At 36.8% G+C, this 20,551-nt stretch overlaps 1 protein-coding gene across 2 annotated transcripts; it reads left to right on the top strand.

Moving 5' to 3' along the window:
• The first annotated feature begins 1,877 nt into the window (after positions 1-1,877).
• Positions 1,878-12,564, top strand: LOC133299439 (sucrose-phosphatase 1-like). 2 transcript variants are annotated; one of them, XM_061498894.1, is made up of 9 exons: positions 1,878-2,042; positions 2,379-2,515; positions 2,598-2,897; positions 3,074-3,175; positions 3,955-4,149; positions 4,256-4,543; positions 4,932-5,118; positions 12,016-12,062; positions 12,379-12,564. In XM_061498894.1, the coding sequence occupies exons 2-9, from the start codon at positions 2,456-2,458 to the stop codon at positions 12,469-12,471; spliced, it is 1,272 nt and encodes a 423-aa protein (XP_061354878.1). In that variant the 5' UTR covers positions 1,878-2,042; positions 2,379-2,455; the 3' UTR covers positions 12,472-12,564. The 2 variants fall into 2 exon arrangements, with proteins under 2 accessions (XP_061354878.1, XP_061354879.1); XM_061498895.1 differs by lacking the exon at positions 3,955-4,149.
• Positions 12,565-20,551: the final 7,987 nt, after the last annotated feature.

Raw genomic sequence — 20,551 nt, 5'->3', positions numbered from 1 at the left:
GTGTGCAACTAGTCAAGGGAGTTGGAATTGGAATTTATTTCAGCATCTGTTGTCAAACTCAGTTTTGCAAACAATACAAAACCTTGTGCCTCCTTTCTTGCAAGGTGGTCTAGATAAGGTTATTTGGATAGAGACAAGTGACAGTAATTTTTCAGTGAAGACAACATACTCTTTCATTACGCAAATAGAAGAGATAGATAATATATTTCCATGGGAAATTTTTTGGAAATGGCCTAGTCGAGAGAAAATTCGGTGCTTTCTTTGGCTCTTTGTTGGGGTTAAACTCTTGGCAAATGTTAAGCGAGTTCAGAGGCATATGACTGAATCAAACATGTGCTCTAGATGCTTAGTATCAGAGGATAATTCAATCCATGCAATTCGGGATTGCCATATTTCAAGAGAGGTTTGGAAACACCTTGTTGTGCAGAATAAACAAAGAAGTTTTTTCTCCCAGCCATTCAGTGATTGGGTGCAATCGAATCTCGTGGTTGGGGATATGGGGAGACTCGGGAGTGGCCTTTGATTTTTGGAATACGAGAAATAAAACCATCTTTGAAGGAACTCAGGCTAATGCTTATAGCATAGTTCGCCAAATTTGGTGTTACCATGACTGTGCTACAGTCTAGAATTCTTTTTATGTCTTCTGGTCTTCAATAAAGGAATAAAGAAGAGAGAAATATTCATTGGACTTTTCCCCCGGACGGTTGGATAAAGATCAATGTAAATGGGTCTTGTACAATGGGAGGAATGCGTACTGGTTGTGGGGGTGTTCTCAGAGATGATACTGGGAGTTGGATTGTTGGTTTCTCAAAATACCTTGGATGGGGTAACTCTCTCACAACAGAACTTTGGGGTTGCCTTCTAGGCCTTCAAATGGCTTGGAGAAGGAATTATCGTAGAGTGTGGTTGGAAGGAGATTCGTTGATGGCTATTGATTTTATTATCAAAGACTGTAACCAGGAACACCCATTGGTACTTTGGTTCATCATATTCGTCATTATCTGCAAAGGGACTGGCTTGTTCATGTTTCTCATGCTTACAGGGAAGGAAATCGTCTTGCTGAGACTCTAGCTGGTCATGCTCATACCTTCGACTGGGATTTGCAAGAATTCGCTGAGCCTCCAACATATTGCGAATCCGTTTTGAGGGATGTTGCTGTTGGTGTGGCTATGCCCTGATTGTGTCTGTAGTTGTTTTGTTTTAAATTTCCTTTTATTTCCAAAAAAAAAAGAAACACTTCTCCTTTTAAGGGAGAACTAATTTTTTTTAAGCATAGAAGAATATGTTAATGTTTGTTCTATATGTCTACAATTTTTTTTTGGGAAAAACGTTTGTCATTTTAAATGACATAAAGTTATATCATTTTAAAAGAAAGATAGACACAAATTTTTTTTATTTAAAATTTAAATTAAAAAAAACCACCCACTTTCTCTCTCTCATGATTTTCATTTTTTTGTGTCTATCTCTCTCCTAAAATGACATAAGTTATATCATTTAAAATGACAAACACCAAACCTTTTTTTTTTTTGTTTGATATTCGTTTTTTTAAAGAATATAGAGTTTGTATTATTTTAAGTGAGAGGAAAAAAATAATAGAAATTATGAAGGGAGAAAGTAGATATTTTTTTAATTTAAATTTTATATAAAAGAATAATATTAATTTATATTTTATTTTTAAAATAACATAATTTTAATTTATCTAAAAAAATGATATAATTCTATATTTTTTGAAACGACATATATGTTTTCTTTTTTTTATATATTATTATTATTATTATTTGGTTTTTACTGGCTTGCCACAATTTTGAAGAACTTTGTTGCAAATTCTATATGTGCATAAATCTATGTTTTGAATAGTTAAAAGCAGGTAGGTTTTGTTCATGCCATTCCTTAGTTCCCCCTTTTCTTCGGATGATTTTAGTTTATTGATGTCATACTTGAGTCCCTCTGTTCTGTGGAGGAGTTGAACTTCTGCATTTTCAATTCCATATTGGGTATATGCTCAAATCAATGAACCTGAATTTTGGGGTGTCCTATTTTAGGTTTGAATTTATAATTCTTTCGAGATGTTTCATATCCCAATTGATGGAGCTGCTGTAAAATTTATATTTTCGCTTTATTTCAGTAATCATATTAGTTATATTCTTTTATATGTGTTAGAGTATTATGGTATTCTGTGGTAAATAGTATAAGTGTTGAACTACACTTATACTGTAGTGTGTGAGGCCTGTGTTTTATATAACAATCTGGGTTTTGTTTTTAGTGAGATTTGGTTCTTGTATTAGAGCTGGTTATGTTTTGGATTCTTAAACAAATTGCTTAGGACTCTGAAGTTTGAACTACATTAGTTTGAATCTAACCTAGTGGAGAATTTGCAGGAATGCTACTTGTGAAGATACTTATATACAAGGTTAATTTTTGGGGATTTCCAGTGGTATAAAAGGAAAGAAAAAATATGGATCGACTCAATGGTTCTGCCAATCTAATGATAGTTTCAGATCTTGATTTCACAATGGTAGATATCATAATTTTGGCAATTATCTGACTTTGGATGATGTTTGGGTGGAATCTGGTGAAACCTGTGTGTCTCATTGCAGGTAGATCATGATGATCCAGAAAATCTTGCTCTTCTGAGGTTTAATGCACTATGGGAAGCTTATTATCGTCAGAATTCTCTGCTAGTTTTCTCCACTGGGAGATCACCTACTATTTATAAAGAGTTAAGAAAGCAGAAACCTTTGTTGACTCCTGATATTACAATAATGTCTGTGGGAACTGAGATTACATATGGTGATTCCATGCTCCCAGATGAAGGGTGGAAACAGTATCTGGCTCATAATTGGAACAGAGACATAGTTATAGAGGAAACAGCCAAGTTTCCTGAACTAATTTTTCAGGTATGTATCTATCATAGAATCCGAAAATTCATAAAAATTAAGATACTTGTCATTTTTCAGAATTCTTATATATGTAAAATCATGCTGGGGAGGATGACCTTATATGAATTGTAGTATTAGCTATTAAAGAGCATTGATATTCATTTATCCACTTGTTATCTTTGAAACTTCTGCAGTCAGAAACAGAGCAACGGCCTCACAAGGTTAGCTTTTATTTGGAGAAAGGGAAGGCCTCAACAGTCATGCAAGCTCTCTCAAAATGTTTGGAAAAACGTGGGGTAAGATGATGATAATAATAATAATAATAATAATAATAATTACTATTTACTATTAATAGGGTATATTATATTCCTCTCCATTGAGAGATTGATATGTGCTACACTTTAGTCCATTTTAATGTGAATAAAGCCTCTTAGGGATAACTTTTCTCTCTCTGGGACTCTAAGCTTCATTCGCAGCTAGTCTTGAATCCTTTCTATAAACTTTGGGACTTTAGAATATGAAATTAAGATTTTGAGTAAAGCTCTAAAAACGATTGTATGAGTGTTTAAAATTTCATTTCATCTTCTAAAATCCTAAAATCGATAATATGATGTTCAAAATTAGCATCTGGTGACATTAAAATTTTCAAAGAGATGAAAAGTGCCCCTGAGAGGCATGTTCATAGTTGCTTACCACTACTAAAACAAGTTGAAATATTGCACATTTCATCTCTCAAGGGAGAGGAGTGTAATTCTTAAAAATAGAGGGGAGGCCAATGTAATTGGAGCATCTCTCAAGGGAGGGGAGGGGAGTGTAATTTACCCTTATTATTATTTATAAAAAAATGTGGGGTAAGATTATAGTTCATGAACAACCTTATCTGAAAGCTTTACCTGTAGATTCCTTTTTTCGGTTGACGTTTAAAACCGTCTCTCTCTCTCTCATTGTCTGTACAGACAAACAGGTATACATAGGTAGCTGATCAGGTAGTCTTAATCTATTATTTTATTAAAATGCTGCATTTCCATTATATTTGTGTTATTGTGACTTGAGATGTTACTCCTTTCTTTTCCAGTTAGATGTGAAAATAATTTATAGCAATGGTATTGCTTTGGATATATTACCCCAAGGAGCTGGCAAAGGACGGGCCCTTGCTTTTTTACTTGAAAAATTTAAAGCTGATGGACTAGGACCACTCAACACTCTTGTTTGTGGTGATTCTGGAAATGATGCTGAACTATTCAGCGTACCTGAAGTTTATGGTGTCATGGTTTGTGACATTATAAGAATAATTTAATTCATCATATACGTGTCTGTCTTGTTTGTTTATTGTGATTTTACTGTGAAAAATGATCCTTCACGTCCCGAGTTTTCAGGTTAGTAATGCCCAGGAAGAATTGGTTCAAGGGTATGCAGAAAATGGAAGGGGTAATCCTCAAATAATTCATGCAACTGAGAGATGTGCAGCTGGTATTATGCAAGCCATTGATAACTTCTCTCTTGGTCCAAATGTGTCTCCAAGAGATATTAGAGACTCAATGTTCAACAGAAAAATTCCTAGTCCTAGCCATGAAGTAGTGATGTTCTACCTATTTTATGAGAGATGGAGGCGTGGAGAAGTTGAGAATTCTGAGCTGTATATACAAAATCTAAAATCAACATTTGTAAGTTTGATCCAATTTTAAGTTTTTAAATGCACTTGCAAAATTGGTTAGAAATCGATTACTAATTCGAATAATTTAGAACTGTTGAGGTATTGAACGAGATCAGTGAGAAGTTTAAATCGAGTGAGAAAAGACATGGTGGTGTTGACCAGGCATAGTGTTTTTTCATAGTTTAAAAGTGAAAGGAGAAACACAACATATGAAGTTCCAGTTGATATGCTGTCTTCAAAGTGCAGACTTTTATATCTCCGATTATTTCCTATCTGATTATATGAAAATTTAAATGAGTGATGTTTTTACAATTTGAAACTAGAGGGACATTTTATGTAGTTTTTGAAAACCTGAAGAGGCGCCACTGCTTTTTTCTCAAATTTTTGTTTATCTGTAGCATTCTACGGGAAATTTTGTCCATCCCTCAGGAATTGACCAACCTATGCACCAAATTATAGATACCTTAGTAAAGCTATTTGGCGAGAAGCAGGGCCTAGACTTTCGGGTTTGGGTTGATCGTGTATCTTTTGCAGAGGTTAGTTTGGGCTCATGGCTGGTCAAATTTGACAAGTGGGAGTTATCAGGTGAGATTTGTTTCGAACTTTAGTTCAGTAGTCTTGAAAGTTTATTCTTGATAGTACTTTCTTTTTATAACCGTAGAGAAATATAATATAAAACTGTTAATGTGACTGTTAGGACCCATTTGTAAGGTATAGGACTTGGAGTCCCATATTGGTTGTATAGACAACTAATGTGGGGTTTATAAGGCCTTGAGCACTCCCACCCTTTGAGCTAGCTTTTGGGGTGATGTATCCCAAGGTTCTTATCAGTGACCTTCGTCTGATAGCTTAAATTTTTGGGTTAGATTAGTTGCTTTACAATAGCTTTGCATCTTTATTTCCTTCATGACTTTTTGTTTACCATGTGTGTTTTGGGCTTGCAAGAGCCTGTCTAGTATTATAGGAAGTTCCTTCATTTAGATTTGAGTATTTTCATTTTTGAGACGTTCAATATTGAAATAAGAGAGTATGACACTATGTTGTTCCATAGGATTCCATTGTTTTGGTGTACTTCGATATTATCGAAGTAGCCTTTTATTTTAATTAAATTTTTTGACAGAAACTAAAGAAATACATTTGACCACACTATTCATGACTGTAGAGGTTTACCAATCCATGGCAGCTTTGATATGCACAATTCCAAGTTGTAGTTCAATTCCATGGCAATTCTACTCTTACAACATGAGGATACAGGGCAATGATGAAAATTTGGTAGAAATCTGATTCATTTGATAAATTTTATAGGAGAGAAGTTGCGAAATTTGAGAGTAGAGAAAAATCCTCCATACGTGAAAATACATTTTCTTTTCTTTTCTTGTCCTTTTCTGGCTGTATAGAAGCAAAGGAAAATGATATCTCTTTCACTCCTTCCACATTTTCCTTTTGTTAAGACAACTGTATAAAGGAAAATGATATCTGTCCTTCACTCCTTACCATGTAAAGCATCTTTGCATCAATTTCCTCAAGTAAATTCATTTACAATTTTGTTCCTTTGGAGTTCAGAAATTATTCTCAATTTTCTCATCATCGTTTAGGTAATCTCTCTTTACTTATTTTGTATCTGACTCCCGGTGCGTATATAAGAAACAACATTGGTAGTTACTGACATAAATATGTAATTCTAGGCATTCAGAATTACAACTGCAGCCAAATTACTCAAAAATAACACATTAGATTCCATCTTCAATTTCTGATTGCAGCTATTTAAAGCGAAAATCAGTATTCAATTTTCAACATACAATTCATATATGATAGCTACCAGAGAATCTGAGTGAATAAAAAGAAAGAACTGAGGGTATATTGATAGTATTTTCTGGAAAACCCAGATTACATTATTGATCAGCGTTTTAAAACTCGGACCGGTCATCGAACCGGTCGAGGTACTGGGTCACTGGTTCAACCGGGTTGAACCGGTTTTACTGTTCACATATTAAAAATATAAAAATATTACTTATATTAATAAAAATTCACATAAGAAAACTATCTATGAGCTTCAAAAAATAAATTGGTTTTCAATGATCGCAAATATTATATACTTCTAAGCTTCTAGCTCTAGACCGTTGAGATGAGATCATGAGACCATCAATGTTTATTACCACTTAACTTCATGAGATCATTATAAGATGCAACTAAATTACATAAACGAACTACACTAATCTAAAATACCTTATTATTTTCACCTTACTTTTAATCATATTCATCATAAAATATGAATATGATTTAATTCAAGAGTTTTTATTAACAACAAAAAAATTTTACCAAAAAAAAGAAGGAAAAACCGGTTTAACCCGAGTCAACCGAGTCGCCGGGTTTCGGCCGGGTCAACCGGTCCAATCCGGGCTGACTGCATAACCGGTCTAACTACCCGCTCGGACCGGGAAACCCACCGGGTCCCGGGTCGACCCGGCCGGTCCGAGCCGGGTTTTAAAACACTGTTATTGATACCATACTGAAATGGATAATTAAAGAAAGAAAATACTACTGACACTTTGAGAAGTCAGTGGCTTTCTCAATACACCAGAGGTGTCCCCAAATTCACTCACACAATGCTTACCCTTCCTTTTTTCCTCATTCCCCAATATATCAGATATAGTAATAGAATTTCCCTCCCTTGTCCATGTCAGCCACTAACCAACCGAATCTGATCCCATACCTCATGCTTATTCTTTCGGGTGACTCTTGTGATATCAATATCCATCACTAAGATTCTCAAGTACCCTTTGGTAACATCCCGTTGTACACCGGTATTGTTAACATTAATTATGATATTAAGCGCAGTTACAATCATAGCAATTCATTTATAAAAATGCGAGTAAACTTTCTCCGTTTATTACGCGAGCATTTAAAACAATAAAAGCGTAATAAATAAAAGATGTGACCGTAACTGAAAAATCTTCGCGGAATAATTATTTAAACTATTTTTATAACATATATTACTTCCTTCAAGTCACTAAGGGGTTCCCATAAACCCACTTAGCTAATTTCTCACTTTTACGTTTTCTACCTATCCAAACATGGTTCGGTCTTTAATTTTCTGCAGACAAACCGCATTCTACAAGCCTCCCATCTTCTGATATGTTATTCGACACTCAATTACCTTTCTAGGAAGCAATCACACAAGTTATTTAGAGCTCGTTTGCTCCGGATATCGATGTTTGAAGTTGGACAAGCAAAGCTGCCAGCCAACCCCAAAACAGCTCCAAACACCCTTCACTCAATCAATTACTGCAGAAAATTCACTCACCCAATTACTCTCAAATTCTTATACAACAAACTAGACACATCAGGCTTCAATTTGATACATCATACACCTAATTTGACCAAGGAACGAAGCGGGAATAAATTTCCCAAACTTGGTCCAGAACTGCCCAATGTGCAGTAGTCCACTGAACAGTCCGCGCTCTTTGCCTCCTACAGGCCGACGCCCAACCCAGATTTTTACCAAATTTTACCACAAGATAGAGGACATCTCAACCTTCAAAACGGCGTATAACACGTCCCTATCGGACCCCCTGTGGAGGGAGATTTGCTCTCCCGAAGTTCGCCTAAATTCTGCCAATTTATAGAAAATTCGCCAGAGTTTCCTTTGTTTTTCCAATAATCCTTAAATTTGTACAAGCAATCTATGACCTCAGATGGTACCTAATAATCATAGGGTGGCACACACAAGGACCAGCAATGCCTTGGGGCTCTTACAACCCTTCACAATTTATATCAAAATACTCAATTCATACCATATTTGCTTACTTTATTAGCACTTAACATATTTCAATCACCAATGTCCATTTGCATGCATTTTCTAAACATACACATAATCATAATCCTAAAATAGGGCTATTGCAAGGCTTCCATCAACTCATGTACAATTACAAGGCTTCCAATGACATATTACAATTACAAACCTTAATCTTCAAATAATACATAATAAAGAAACCTCAAAATGACATAATCCAAATGCAACTAGACTTAGGCAAAATGACATGAACAAATATGACAATAAATCTCCTCCTAAATACATATGCGATGTTCATGCCCTAAGTCTAGCCTAGGCCCAATAGTCACCAAAATGCAAAACAACTAATCCTAAGTCTCAGTCATCCCATGGGCTTCTTGCCCACCGCTCCAGCGCCACTGCTACTTCCTGAAATAAAGCTCCCAAGACGGAGTGAGATATACGAATATATCTCAGTAACCCAGAGGTTCTGGAGAATACTCCGCCCAATGGCTCACTTCGATGCATATAAATAACATAAAATAACATCTTGAAAATGGGATAAAGCAAGGGATTTAGAGAAATCGGGGAGCATAGGGATACAAAATAGGACGAAGCTCAATGCCAAAACCACGCAACGTCCGGCCTATTGGCTCGGCATATAAGCTTACGGGTCTCAACCAAGGCGTGTTCCCAGAACATCAAACCAAGGCACCCTCCATCCATATCCACCCGAGACTTCCTAGTGTGCTCCTATCCGGATCACACACCACGACCCTAGGTCAACTGGAACTCCCTCTCGGAGACCTATCCAGTGGAAGTCCGTAACGCCCGAAGGCAAACTGTCTACTGGCCAGAGACACGGTACATCCTATGTACCAACACACATACTAAATGCATGAACATGTTATCCTACATTACTTACATACACTTCCTACCATCACCCTCAACGGGCATGGTGGAACACACAAGGGGATCAAGCCTCAGTACCAAGAGGTTACCTGTATAATCCTCTTCATTTAGCTCCAAGCAATATATTCTCCGAGCTCGTTACACAACAGAAATGCATACACAGAGAACATTCCCAATTAATTACAATTCATACCAACACATGCAAGTTATCAATTCTCCAATCATGGTTTCAAATACTCACCTCAATCCCACTTGGTCCGGGACCAAGGGCAACCCACAGAGCTCACGGTTCGGGGTTCAAATCTACGTACGACAACCTACAATAACCATGTACGAATCATCAATACACGGCAAATCTATCGAAATACAAAAACGTCAAAAATCCTCCCCCACCCTAGGTAGGTTTGGCCATATTAGTGCATTTTTACAATTTATTTTTCTAAATTTTCTTAAGCATCCTTAGGTCACCAAAATACCATTTTAGGTGCCAATTTGCATCCTTCATCATTCCAACCTCATTTTGCCAATTAATTTGCTTTAGGTTCAATTACACCACTCAACACTATCAAATGCTTTTCCATTGGTTTTCCAACCTTCCAACCATCACACAACCCTTCTAATTACCATACAATACACAACACATCATCCAACCAATTTTTTGCAACATCAATTCCTCTCTTTTCTTCTCTAGGCCGAAATGTACATAGGCAATCCACAAAGGATTTTCAATCCAATTCAACTACTCCACACCTCATACAATCCTATTATAACATCATACAACCATACAACAATCCAATTACACAATCCTAACACAATTCCAAAACATAAAGTCATGACATCATCAAAATTTTCCTAAGTTAAAATTATATTTTCACCAATAATTTTTATTGCATTTATAGCTCTAACACATCATTTTAAGACATAATCATCTAATACACATTTTCCATTTGAGCTCTCTAACAACACACATCAACCAAAACAAGCTTAGGGTTCATGAAATCAAACTCATCAATCAACCACTCAAATGTGAAGAAACTTACCTACAAATAAGTCACAAAGGCTCTTCCAATTGATCCCTAAGCAAAGCTTGAGCAACAACAACAAAATCCCAATTTTCTCTCCAATTTTCGTGGCTGTATATGCCTATTTTCTCACAATAGAGAGGGTTTCAAGGGAAACTAATCGGTGGAACGAGTTCGGGTGGTGGTTTCCATCGAATTTTAAGACAAGAATCACTCGATTCGGTTAAGAATTGATGAAGTTAAGAGAGAAAGAAATCAAAGCAAAATGAGACCATAGGGGGGGGGGGGGAGGGGGGCTGTTGGTTTGGAGAGGAGGGAAAGAGAAGATGATGAATAGTCATGAGCTTAGGTGGCTTATGTGGTCTTTAAGTGAGGTGGGCCCCACCGCCACCTCACGCGATTTCAAACTAACTTGAATTTTCCCTCCGATTCCACTAAACGTCCGTAAATTCACAGCCTATTTAGAAACTCTAATTTCTAACATTAACCATTACCCTTCATCAGATGAATCCTGAGTTTTCCGGTCGTTCGGAGAAAATACTGTTTTAAGCTGTTACGCGCGCCGTAGGCACGCTTCCCCAAACTTACTAATTTTCGTCAAATCTCATCAGAAATCATATTTCCTAGTCCTATATACCATTTATAACTTGTATTCAAAACCTTGAGCTCAAAACTCAATCGGCACGTTTTACGGTACAATCGTACCGCGATATTTTTACCCGGTAAAAACATTATTCATTGAATTTTGTGAAACTTTCCTATCCACTCAATTTTTCGTTCTGAATCCATTTTCAGGGTTATTTTTATCATTTGAGACCTTCTACTCAATTTTACCTTTCTAGGGTTGCGTGTTTGGCTATTTACCGTTTTACCCTTTCTTTGTATTTTAGCCTAATTTCCAGGATTTTCACTAATCCATTCCTTTAATTCTCATTTAATATATTAATACATGGTTTATAAATGTGAGGTGTTATACCTTTTTACATCTATCATTTCTCCAAATTCATAGAATATTGACCTTTATATAAATCCATCACCTATGAACTTTTACTAGAATGCCTATAGTCAACCAGTCTCTTGATTATTTGTCTTTCTGTACATAAAATATTGTTCTATTCCACCATTACATAGCTTTTTAATCGGAACTCCTTCCACCTTTCCCAATAGACTGGTCCTGAATGTACTCCGGTGAAATGCGTTCTTTAACTCATAAAGATTTTAGGTAATTGATGAAAAAAAGATAAACTAGCTTGGGTTAAAGGTGATGTTGATGTTGATGTTGTTGAATGAAAAAAGATAAACTACAATAGCCTCAGCTCATTTTTCATCTTATACACAAGTGATTTCATGATCATCAAAAGATCACCGTTTGGAAGTGCCACAATCAATTTGCATTAGCGTATATGTGATCATCAGTGGTTCATACGTGAGAAATATATCTGTGTTTATGTTGGTATTACCAGTTTGGTGGATAATATGCAGTTCTTATTCTGCAGAAACTTAGATTGGATTTGATGATATGAATGATTGATTGTATGAGTAATTGCCTGATTTTCATCTGTTCATAAGTCGCCTAATTCAATGTGATATGGTGATTTTCCTTTAAATTTTTTTCAACTTCTGCTCATTTGCATTGTACTTTAGGCTACTCATCTACGACTGTTTGTTAAGTAATAGGAAATTCTCATTCCTTTTATACAATGATTTTATGAATCCTCTTTCTATTGCTTGCTCTTTTTGACTTATTAAAAACTGTCTTATTTCATCTAAAATCAGGGAATGAGTTACGGTGTTGTTTAACAAAGGTTCTGATGAATTCAGAGGTGAACTTTTGTACTCAGCTTTATAAATTTATGCTCTTGTTTTTCATTTAGTACTTTGTTTTACATGAGGGTGTCTCTTGAAGCAGTCATAAGATTGTTCCTTGTGACTGAAAGGTTACAGGTTCAAATCGGAGAAACAATCTCTTTGTAAAAAGATAAGGGTAAGATTGCGTATAATCGATCCTCATCTTTACCCTTGCAATTGCAAATCAGGAAGCCTTGTGTACAGGGATTTACCTTCCCCCCCCTCTCTTATATTTCGTTCTGCATGAATATTGTGAATTTGTTTACCTAAATAAGTTATGGATTTTGGCAGGCTGATGCACCTGATGAGTTTACATGGATGCACTTGCATCAAACTTGGTTGGATGGTTCAGGAGAAAAGGATGATTTACCTTGGTTTATCTAGAGTACTTATAGTTTCTTAACCACTTTTGTTAAAAGACTTATCTGAGATTTGAGTGAAAATTGACCACACACACTTGATATATTGATGTGAGAATCAATTACAGTTGATCTATTAAATCCTAATCCTAATCCTACTCAGATACGGTCAGATACTAATCACACGTTATGATATTCTAATAATAATATTCTAACAAAAAGCATTCCTATGGTGCCAAATTGTTTAACTGAGGCATGAGGCATGGCACTGTGCATTCAAACCTTAAAACAGTTGACTAAGGAGGTATGCCCTTCCCTGAAGTTGATAGCTTTTCCCTTTTATTTTTCTTCTCTTTAATAATCGTTTTCAACAACTTGATTGGTCGGAAATAGCTCCACAAAAGCAGCAAGATTGATGGTTAATAAGGATTTCATTTTTTTTTTTACTGTTTTGAGCTTATGAAGGAGAGAAAAACTCAGGTTTTTATACACTGACACCCTATGTATGTATCCAAATTATCAGAAATAATAGAATATATCAATATACATTCTGTAATTTCTGAGAGATGGTAAACTTATGAAGATTTTTTTATTCTTTTAATTAGTAATATTGGGAGATTTGATTTCTGCAAAAAGTTAAAATTAAATTTTCTTTGATAAACAATTAAAATGAATTTATTTGTTAATATTGATGATTTTATTAATTAGTAATATTTGAACAAATGATTTTTGTTTTTTGTTTTTTTTAGAAGTTAAAATTTTTAGCTTATAAAAAAGCAGGTTTTTAACTTTTTTTGTGGCTTTTATTATTATTTTTTTAAGTAGATATCGAAACGAATTTTGTAGTGAGAAATATTATTTTTTTCAAAAAAAAAAATAATTTTTGGAGAAAAAAAAAATCATTCAAACGGCCAATGCTAACCGCATTGTTTCTGCTTCAAAATTAATCGTTCTTAGTTTTCAAGGAAAGGTTTGGACTTGATAATATTCTAAGCTGGAATAGAAGAGTTGGGTTTTGGCGTTGCTTATCATCCTTAGAAGCTAGAAGAACACTACAAATGTTGTAACTTCAAAAGCCTTAAAAATACTTGTAATTGCACGAATTTTATATTAATACAGTCCATCAAATACAGGAGTGATCTTAGTGGGATTTAGTGTACAATTTAGTAATTGATTAAATTCTTCTAATATAATTAGACAAAAATATTTTGATTGAAATATTAAGGGGTGTATTGAATTACGATTTCAAATTTTTTTCCTTATGTCAATATTTTTTTCCTTATGTCAATATTTTTTTTCCCTTAAGGGAGGTGCATTGAAAGATTTGATTATATTAATTGTATTGCATTATGTTTCCCTTATTGAAATACTTTCCAAAAAAAAAAAATGTTTTTTTAACTATATAGATACATATAACTTAAGTCTACTCTTTATAATTATATATTGCACTTCCTCTAAATTGATTATGTGGCTTTTTCAGAAGAAATAAGGGCTCTTTCTCTTATTGTCTATTTATTAGCTAACAAAATGACACTATTAAATACTGCTTCAAACAAAATATTGTTTACACAACAATCTATTTATTGATATGAATACACGAATATATTGCATACTTAAAACATTAACTAATACATCACTCAATATTTTATTTTTAATGATACTAACTGATCAAGCCAAATACAGTATGGGCTGGGCAATGTGTACTGCGTCGAATCACATAGGGTTGATGGAGAAAGCTTTTGGGGTGATCAACTTCTTGGGCTTGAGGTTGTAGTTGATGATGTGATGACTCTAGTTCTCCTTTGGCGCAGTGATTCAGACTGGGAGTACCTGCGATGGCACTCCGACACTCAAGTCAGTATCAATGGCAGATATATGTATATTCTTACCGAATTAGATTATCATACCTGGGCATGTACCCTATGTTTATATAGTGGTTCTGATGCCGCCTTGTGAAGGCGGTATGGCTTCTGATTGATCGTTTAAGGGCTGCAGGTTCAGCCTGTGCCTTGATAGCCTTATCTCTTAAGTTTAGGCTACTTTGATAGAGTAGTGGCGAGCTGGTGCTGTCCTCTGTCTATTTGCTTATGGGCGCGGTGGACCTTTATTAGTTTCTGTGTTGGCTTCCTTATCTTTGAAGGTATGTTAAAGGGCGGTTTCACGCGCGATGGTGTCATTACGCCAAGTTAATGTGCGATATGAGACATCACGCCTTATACTGGGTTTTACGGGTTTTGGGCCTTGTCCTTATGTACGTGGGCTTTTGATGGGCCTATCGTATTTTATCCAGATCAATTGCCCCCTAGCTCGTAGTTTTGGTATAAGGAAAAGCTGGGAGTTATATATGTATCATTCTGGCGCGATATGTTTCTTTGGCCCGTTTTCTTAATGCTGCAATAATTACGTCGAAAATCATCATTGCTTAGCCGCTTAAAAATGGTTGATTAGATGTTTAACTGTCAGACGCATTTAATGCCGCCACGGTTACGTGGGTGCTTAATGACAATCGTGGGCAAAGTGTAAAGGTTTTACCTTCCTCCCACGTGTCCCCTTTTATCCATTTTACTTAACACGTTTTAACCTTTTGGGTTTTCGTTTGGTAAAGTTTTCATATTTGTACTGAGCCACTTTGTTTGGAGGGAAAGCACACGAAGCACTCACCGTTGCTGTGATAAACCTTTCTCCTTTTGCCTTTGATTGCTTCCATTTTTCTTCCGGTGTTGACACGTCCTGCTCGCTTTTTGTTCATCCGAAGTATATATCACAGGTATGTTCATTCTTTACTTATTATCCCTCATGTTCTGCTTTGTCTGTTTTAATTTCTTCTTGCATTTGAGCTTGGGGTATGTCTGATAATCATAAATTTGTGAATTTTATCAGAATAGTCGAGCGGTCTGGTTCTTCCAGTCCACCTCCCAGGTTCTTACCTAGGTCGAGGTCTTTAGGAACCGGAGAATCGTGGCTTACTGGCAAGTGTGTTGCCCCCTGGAAAAAAGTACCTTTGAATGATAACCGTGCGCCTTCTGTTCGACGGTTTGAAATAGGTTTATCTTCTCGAGAACCTAACTGCGGGATAACCAGAACTTTGTCACAACAAAGTTCGTCCTTTTTTCCAAAAATTCCCTTTAAAATGTCCAGTCCTATCTTCATCTCGAGTGATTCTACCTCAAATTCTGGTTGTAGTTATAAGTCCGTTAATACCTTAAAGTCCAACTCTTCTCTCTCAAATTCATCGCGCGATACCTCTCCTTCCATCGCGCGAGATCGTCCTAGCCAAAGGAGTCCAAGCCCCTTACCTTTAAATGTTATTTACCCGGCAGGGTATCCATATAAGAAAAGGAATTTTGACAATTTTAAGTCTGCATTTGCTGTCTCTTCTTCTTCTGACTCGTCTGCCTCTACTAATTCCTCCTCTTCTGCATCAGATTTCATTTCGCCTAAAATAAAAGAGATTATGGCAAGGAGCAGTGCTGGTGATAAGAAGAAAAAGTAGAAGCTGAACACTGATGTGAAGAAGAAAATACTACAGATTGATCCTGAAGCAACCGGACCGGTCAAGCGTAATCTTCGGGATGAAGAATCTCTGAGCTGGGTATCATACATTGTTTTGGATACTGCCTCAACATATAGCTCTGCAGAAGAATTGGCGCAATTAAAGGTCGCCATCCATGTTACCCCTGAGAAAGCTCATGATGATAAGTGGGAGGTAGATGTCGTTCCCTTAAATGAACGCGTCTGTTCACCGCGCTCTGAAGGATCTTCCAGGCATTTCATAATGATGTATGCACACTTCTTTCTGTCATTAGGAGTACGTCTGCCTTTTTCAGCCTTCATTTGAAGGTTGCTGGAAAATACCAATGTAGCGCTCTCACAATTAACTCAAAATGCCTAGGGCTTCATAAGGGTGTACGAGATGGTCTGTAAGGACTATGATCTTTTTCAATCCCCAGAGTCTTTCTTATGTCTGTTCAGTGTGATGTGACCGCATTCCAGCCGGGTCTCTTTAAGAGGAAAAGATAAATACAAGTTCCGCGCTTCCTATCAGAGGAAGGTTCACAAGTGGTCTATAGACTACTTCAAAATTTTCCCCGCCAAAGATTCCCAACCATTTTTCTTGAACAGAGAAGATAATTCCCCCATTTTCCCTTTACTGGACCTAGCAACCGTTAGATGGTCAAAAATTGAACTACGATTTTGACGACTTGAGTGATTATGAGCAACATACTGTAACCACTTTAACCAATATTGCGAGAGAGGCTTCTGATATGGGTTACCTAATCGCTTTTACTATTTTAAATGAATATACTGATGAAGACATTAGAGCCTTCTTGGATAAATTTTTATTTGTATTTTGTCAGTTTTATCTAAAGGAATCATGCATATTTGTGTTGATTTTTGTATATGTCTAACGCAGACTCTTTTATTCTTTGCAGATAGTTCTTGGCTGCCACTTTAACTAGGCTGCAGAAGATAGCGGCAATGCGGGCTGCGAAAGGTGCCAGCCCTTCTACTTCGAACATGCCCCCACTTACTACTACTTCAGCTGGTGCTGAATCTAGTCAGGGTGCTGCTGCGCATATGAAGTCGCCTAGTCCTCCTTATGCAGCTACCCATGTCGCCTCTCCCAAAAAATAAAGAGGTGGAGAACTCACCGCAGGGAAAGAAGAGAAAATCCTCAAAGACTGATGAGGATTTTCCAGAATTGGTCTATTTTGGGGAAGGTTGGGGCTTTGATGCGGATATGTACGCAAAGGGAAGGGAGATAGGTCCCCGAATTGAAGAGCTTCCGATGGATAAATGGCTGTTGACTTATGGGAATCTCAGTGTTGCCAATCAGTTTATCATGTTTGTGCTTGGTAAGTTATCACCATATGTGTATTGTGTGTTTATAACTTGGTTTCAATCATTGTGAAGTAACATTTTCTATGTGGCAGGGAAAGTTGGCTATCTAAAGGAGTGCATCGTGGACCTGAAGGGTGAGATTTCCCTTTAGCGCATGGATTTTGAAGAAAAGCTAAAGAAGGCGGTAGACGATATGGCGAAGGTAAAACAAGAGCTGAAAGAGTTGAAAGAAAATAACAAAGAACTGAAGACGGAAAAAACCAATCTGACCAAACGCATCATGGAACTCGAAGCAAGTGCTGATACGTGGGATGAGGAGAAGACACAATTAAACAATGAGGTCAAGAAATTTCAAGACTTATTCTAAAAGGAGGCCGAAGGGACGTATACGAATATCCTGAAACAAGTGTGTCTCTTCAATCCTACTACTAAGCTGGATAACGTTTATTATTTCTACTACCTCAAGGATGGCCAACTAATGACCTTAAATGACATAGATGAAGAAGTACTAGTGGATCTCGTGAGCGCGATGGATACTGAGACGATCGCGCCATCCATTCAAGAGCCATCCCCTCAAGGGCCAGCTATGGAGGTGGGGACGCAGTTGTAAATGAGGATCCTCAGGATATGTCTATCCAGACAATATAAAATTTATGTTTTGATTATTTCAGAATTTGGTTTGTAAATGAGTTGTCCCATTTTTGTTTCTCTGTTTAAACAATGACTAACTTGTCTATGATCCAGAATATGCCGCGATCTGTTATGTCGCGTTTTAAACGTATGAGTTTATTTTTCCTTACATAGTGCTTCTTTATGGCTGCCTACTATGCATACTTCGTAGGATGATTATGGATCTATCCTGGTATATATATATATATATGTATATATATATATATATATCAAGGTATCCATCAACCAATTTAAAAGTTCGTAACGGAGTATCAAATTAAAGCAATGTGTATTCATCGCACCTTGTCATTATGTGACATTTTTGTCATAAAAGGGAGTTGCTGTCTTGGCAATGTCAGAAATTTTATGACCTTTGAGGGTTGTTGCCCTCCTCGTCCTTCTTCTCTTCTTTGATGTAGATCTTTGTACATAATTTGGAGTTTCTTCCTTTCACTTTTTCATGGAACTTTGTTCGCGCGTTGGAGGAAGTTTTAACCAGTTAAGGTTTTACCTTCCCCTTTATTTTCTTCATCGCGCTGTAGCTTGGAGGAAGTTTTAACCAGTTAAGGTTTTACCTTCCTTTCATTGTTGGAGGAAGTTTTAACCAGTTAAGGCTTTATCTTCCTTTCATTGTTGGAGGAAGTTTTAACAAGTTAAGGCTTTATCTTCCTTTCATGTTCTTCATCGCATTTTCACTTGGAGGAAGTTTTAACCAGTTAAGGCTTTACCATCCTTTCATGTTCTTCATCGCGCTTTCACTTGGAGGGAGTTTTAATCAATTAAGGCTTTACCTTCCCTTTTGTCTTTGAAGGAAGTGTGTGCTATGTGCGATGAATGTGATAATCATGTATACATCTGCAGGCTTAATTTGATGAACAAAAAATATATGCGCGATGAATGCATTAATCATGTATAAATCGATAAGCTTTATTTGATGAACAAGAAATACATATATTAATATGAAGGAAGGATTTAACTATAAAATATTTTAAGCTTATCCGCATTCCATGTACGTGGAATGGTGGGTCCAGATAATGTCTCAATGACGTATGCGTCTTTCTCAGGCTTGCTCTGGACGCGATATGGCCCTTCCCAATTCGCGGCCAATTTACCCTGTCACGCATTTTGTTTTCCAATGTTAACTCTTCGTAGGACTAATTCTCCCACATTGAAACTGCGTTTAATGACTTTTGAGTTATAACGCGCTGCTATTCTTTGTTTCAATGCTTCCTCCTTGACGTGGGCAATTTTGCGCATTTCGTTGATTGCATCTAAGTTGTGCAATAGTGCCTGAGAATTGCCTTCTTCAGTTGTATACATCCTTCTCCAGGATGGTTCTCCAATTTCGACTGAGATCATTGCTTCACTTCCATAAACCATGTGAAATGGAGTTTCGCCAATAGTAGAGTGTGGAGTGGTTTTATAGCCCCATAATACATAGTCCAACTGCTCTGGCCATTCTCCTTTAGTTGCTTCCAATCTTCTCTTCAGCCCCCGTTTTAAGACTCTATTCGTGGCTTCAGCTAAACTGTTTGATTGTGGATGTTCAACTAATGTGTATCTGTGTTTGATATGAAAATCTTGCAAGATTTGATTGAATTTTTTATCCACGAAATGTGTGCCATTATCAGTTATAATGGTATTAGGGACACCGAATCTACAAATGATCTTGCGATAGAAGAATCCGCAGATCTTGTTGGCTGATATTGTGGCTAAGGCCTCAGCCTCAATCCATTTGGTCAAATAGTCAATTGCGACTATTACCCATTTTACTCCTCCTATCGCAATCGAAAATGGTCCTAATATATCCATACCCCACTGGTAAAACGACCATGGGGATATGAGTGAAGACAACTCCTCAGAAGGAGCGTGGTGTAAATCTGCGTGCTCTTGACATTTAAATCAATGTCGTACGTGTTTTTTAGAGTCTTCTTCCATAGTGGGCCAGAAATACACTGCTCGAAGCAGCTTTCTGGATAGGGATTTGCCCCCTTTGTGGTGGCCAACAATTCTTTCGTGAACCTCAGTGATGACATACTGAGCTTGTTGGGGGTCCAAACATTTAAGCATTGGGGAAGAGAATCCTTTTTTATACAGCTGATTATTGATGATGGTATAGAATGAAGCTTTGCGCGCTAACTTCTTAGCTTCGCACGGTTCTGGAGGTGTTATTCCGCTAGTCAAGTAGTTCCAAATTGGTGTCAACCAAGTTTCTTTATCGATTGATTGAATCTCATCATCATCGATCATGTGTTGCGCATCGTGAGAGGGACGAGCTTTCCGTTTTGTAACGGCCATCACGATGCTTGGATTGGGAACGCTTTGCTTGATGAATGATTTATTATTTCCAGGCCCTTTGTGCTGGCAAGTTTAGATAAGATATCTGCCATGGAATTCTTCTCCCTGGGGATGTGCTCTATTTTAAAACTTTCAATGTCAGCTAATAGCAAACGTACTTTGTCCAAGTATTTTTCCATTAAAGCCTCTTTTACTTGGTAGGTTCCTTGTACTTGTGCGACCACCAGTTGTGAGTCACTTTTCAGGTTTATTTTTGTCTCTCCCAAGTCTTTGGCCATTGCGAGTCCAGCGAGAAC

Source organism: Gastrolobium bilobum, unplaced genomic scaffold (assembly GCF_033153095.1).
Source record: "Gastrolobium bilobum isolate Gb01-03AN ecotype WA unplaced genomic scaffold, APGP_CSIRO_Gbil_v1 utg28832, whole genome shotgun sequence".
Lineage (NCBI taxonomy): Eukaryota > Viridiplantae > Streptophyta > Magnoliopsida > Fabales > Fabaceae > Gastrolobium > Gastrolobium bilobum.
Note: the sequence above shows the minus strand (reverse complement) of the source record. Positions and strands in the feature narration are given on the sequence as shown.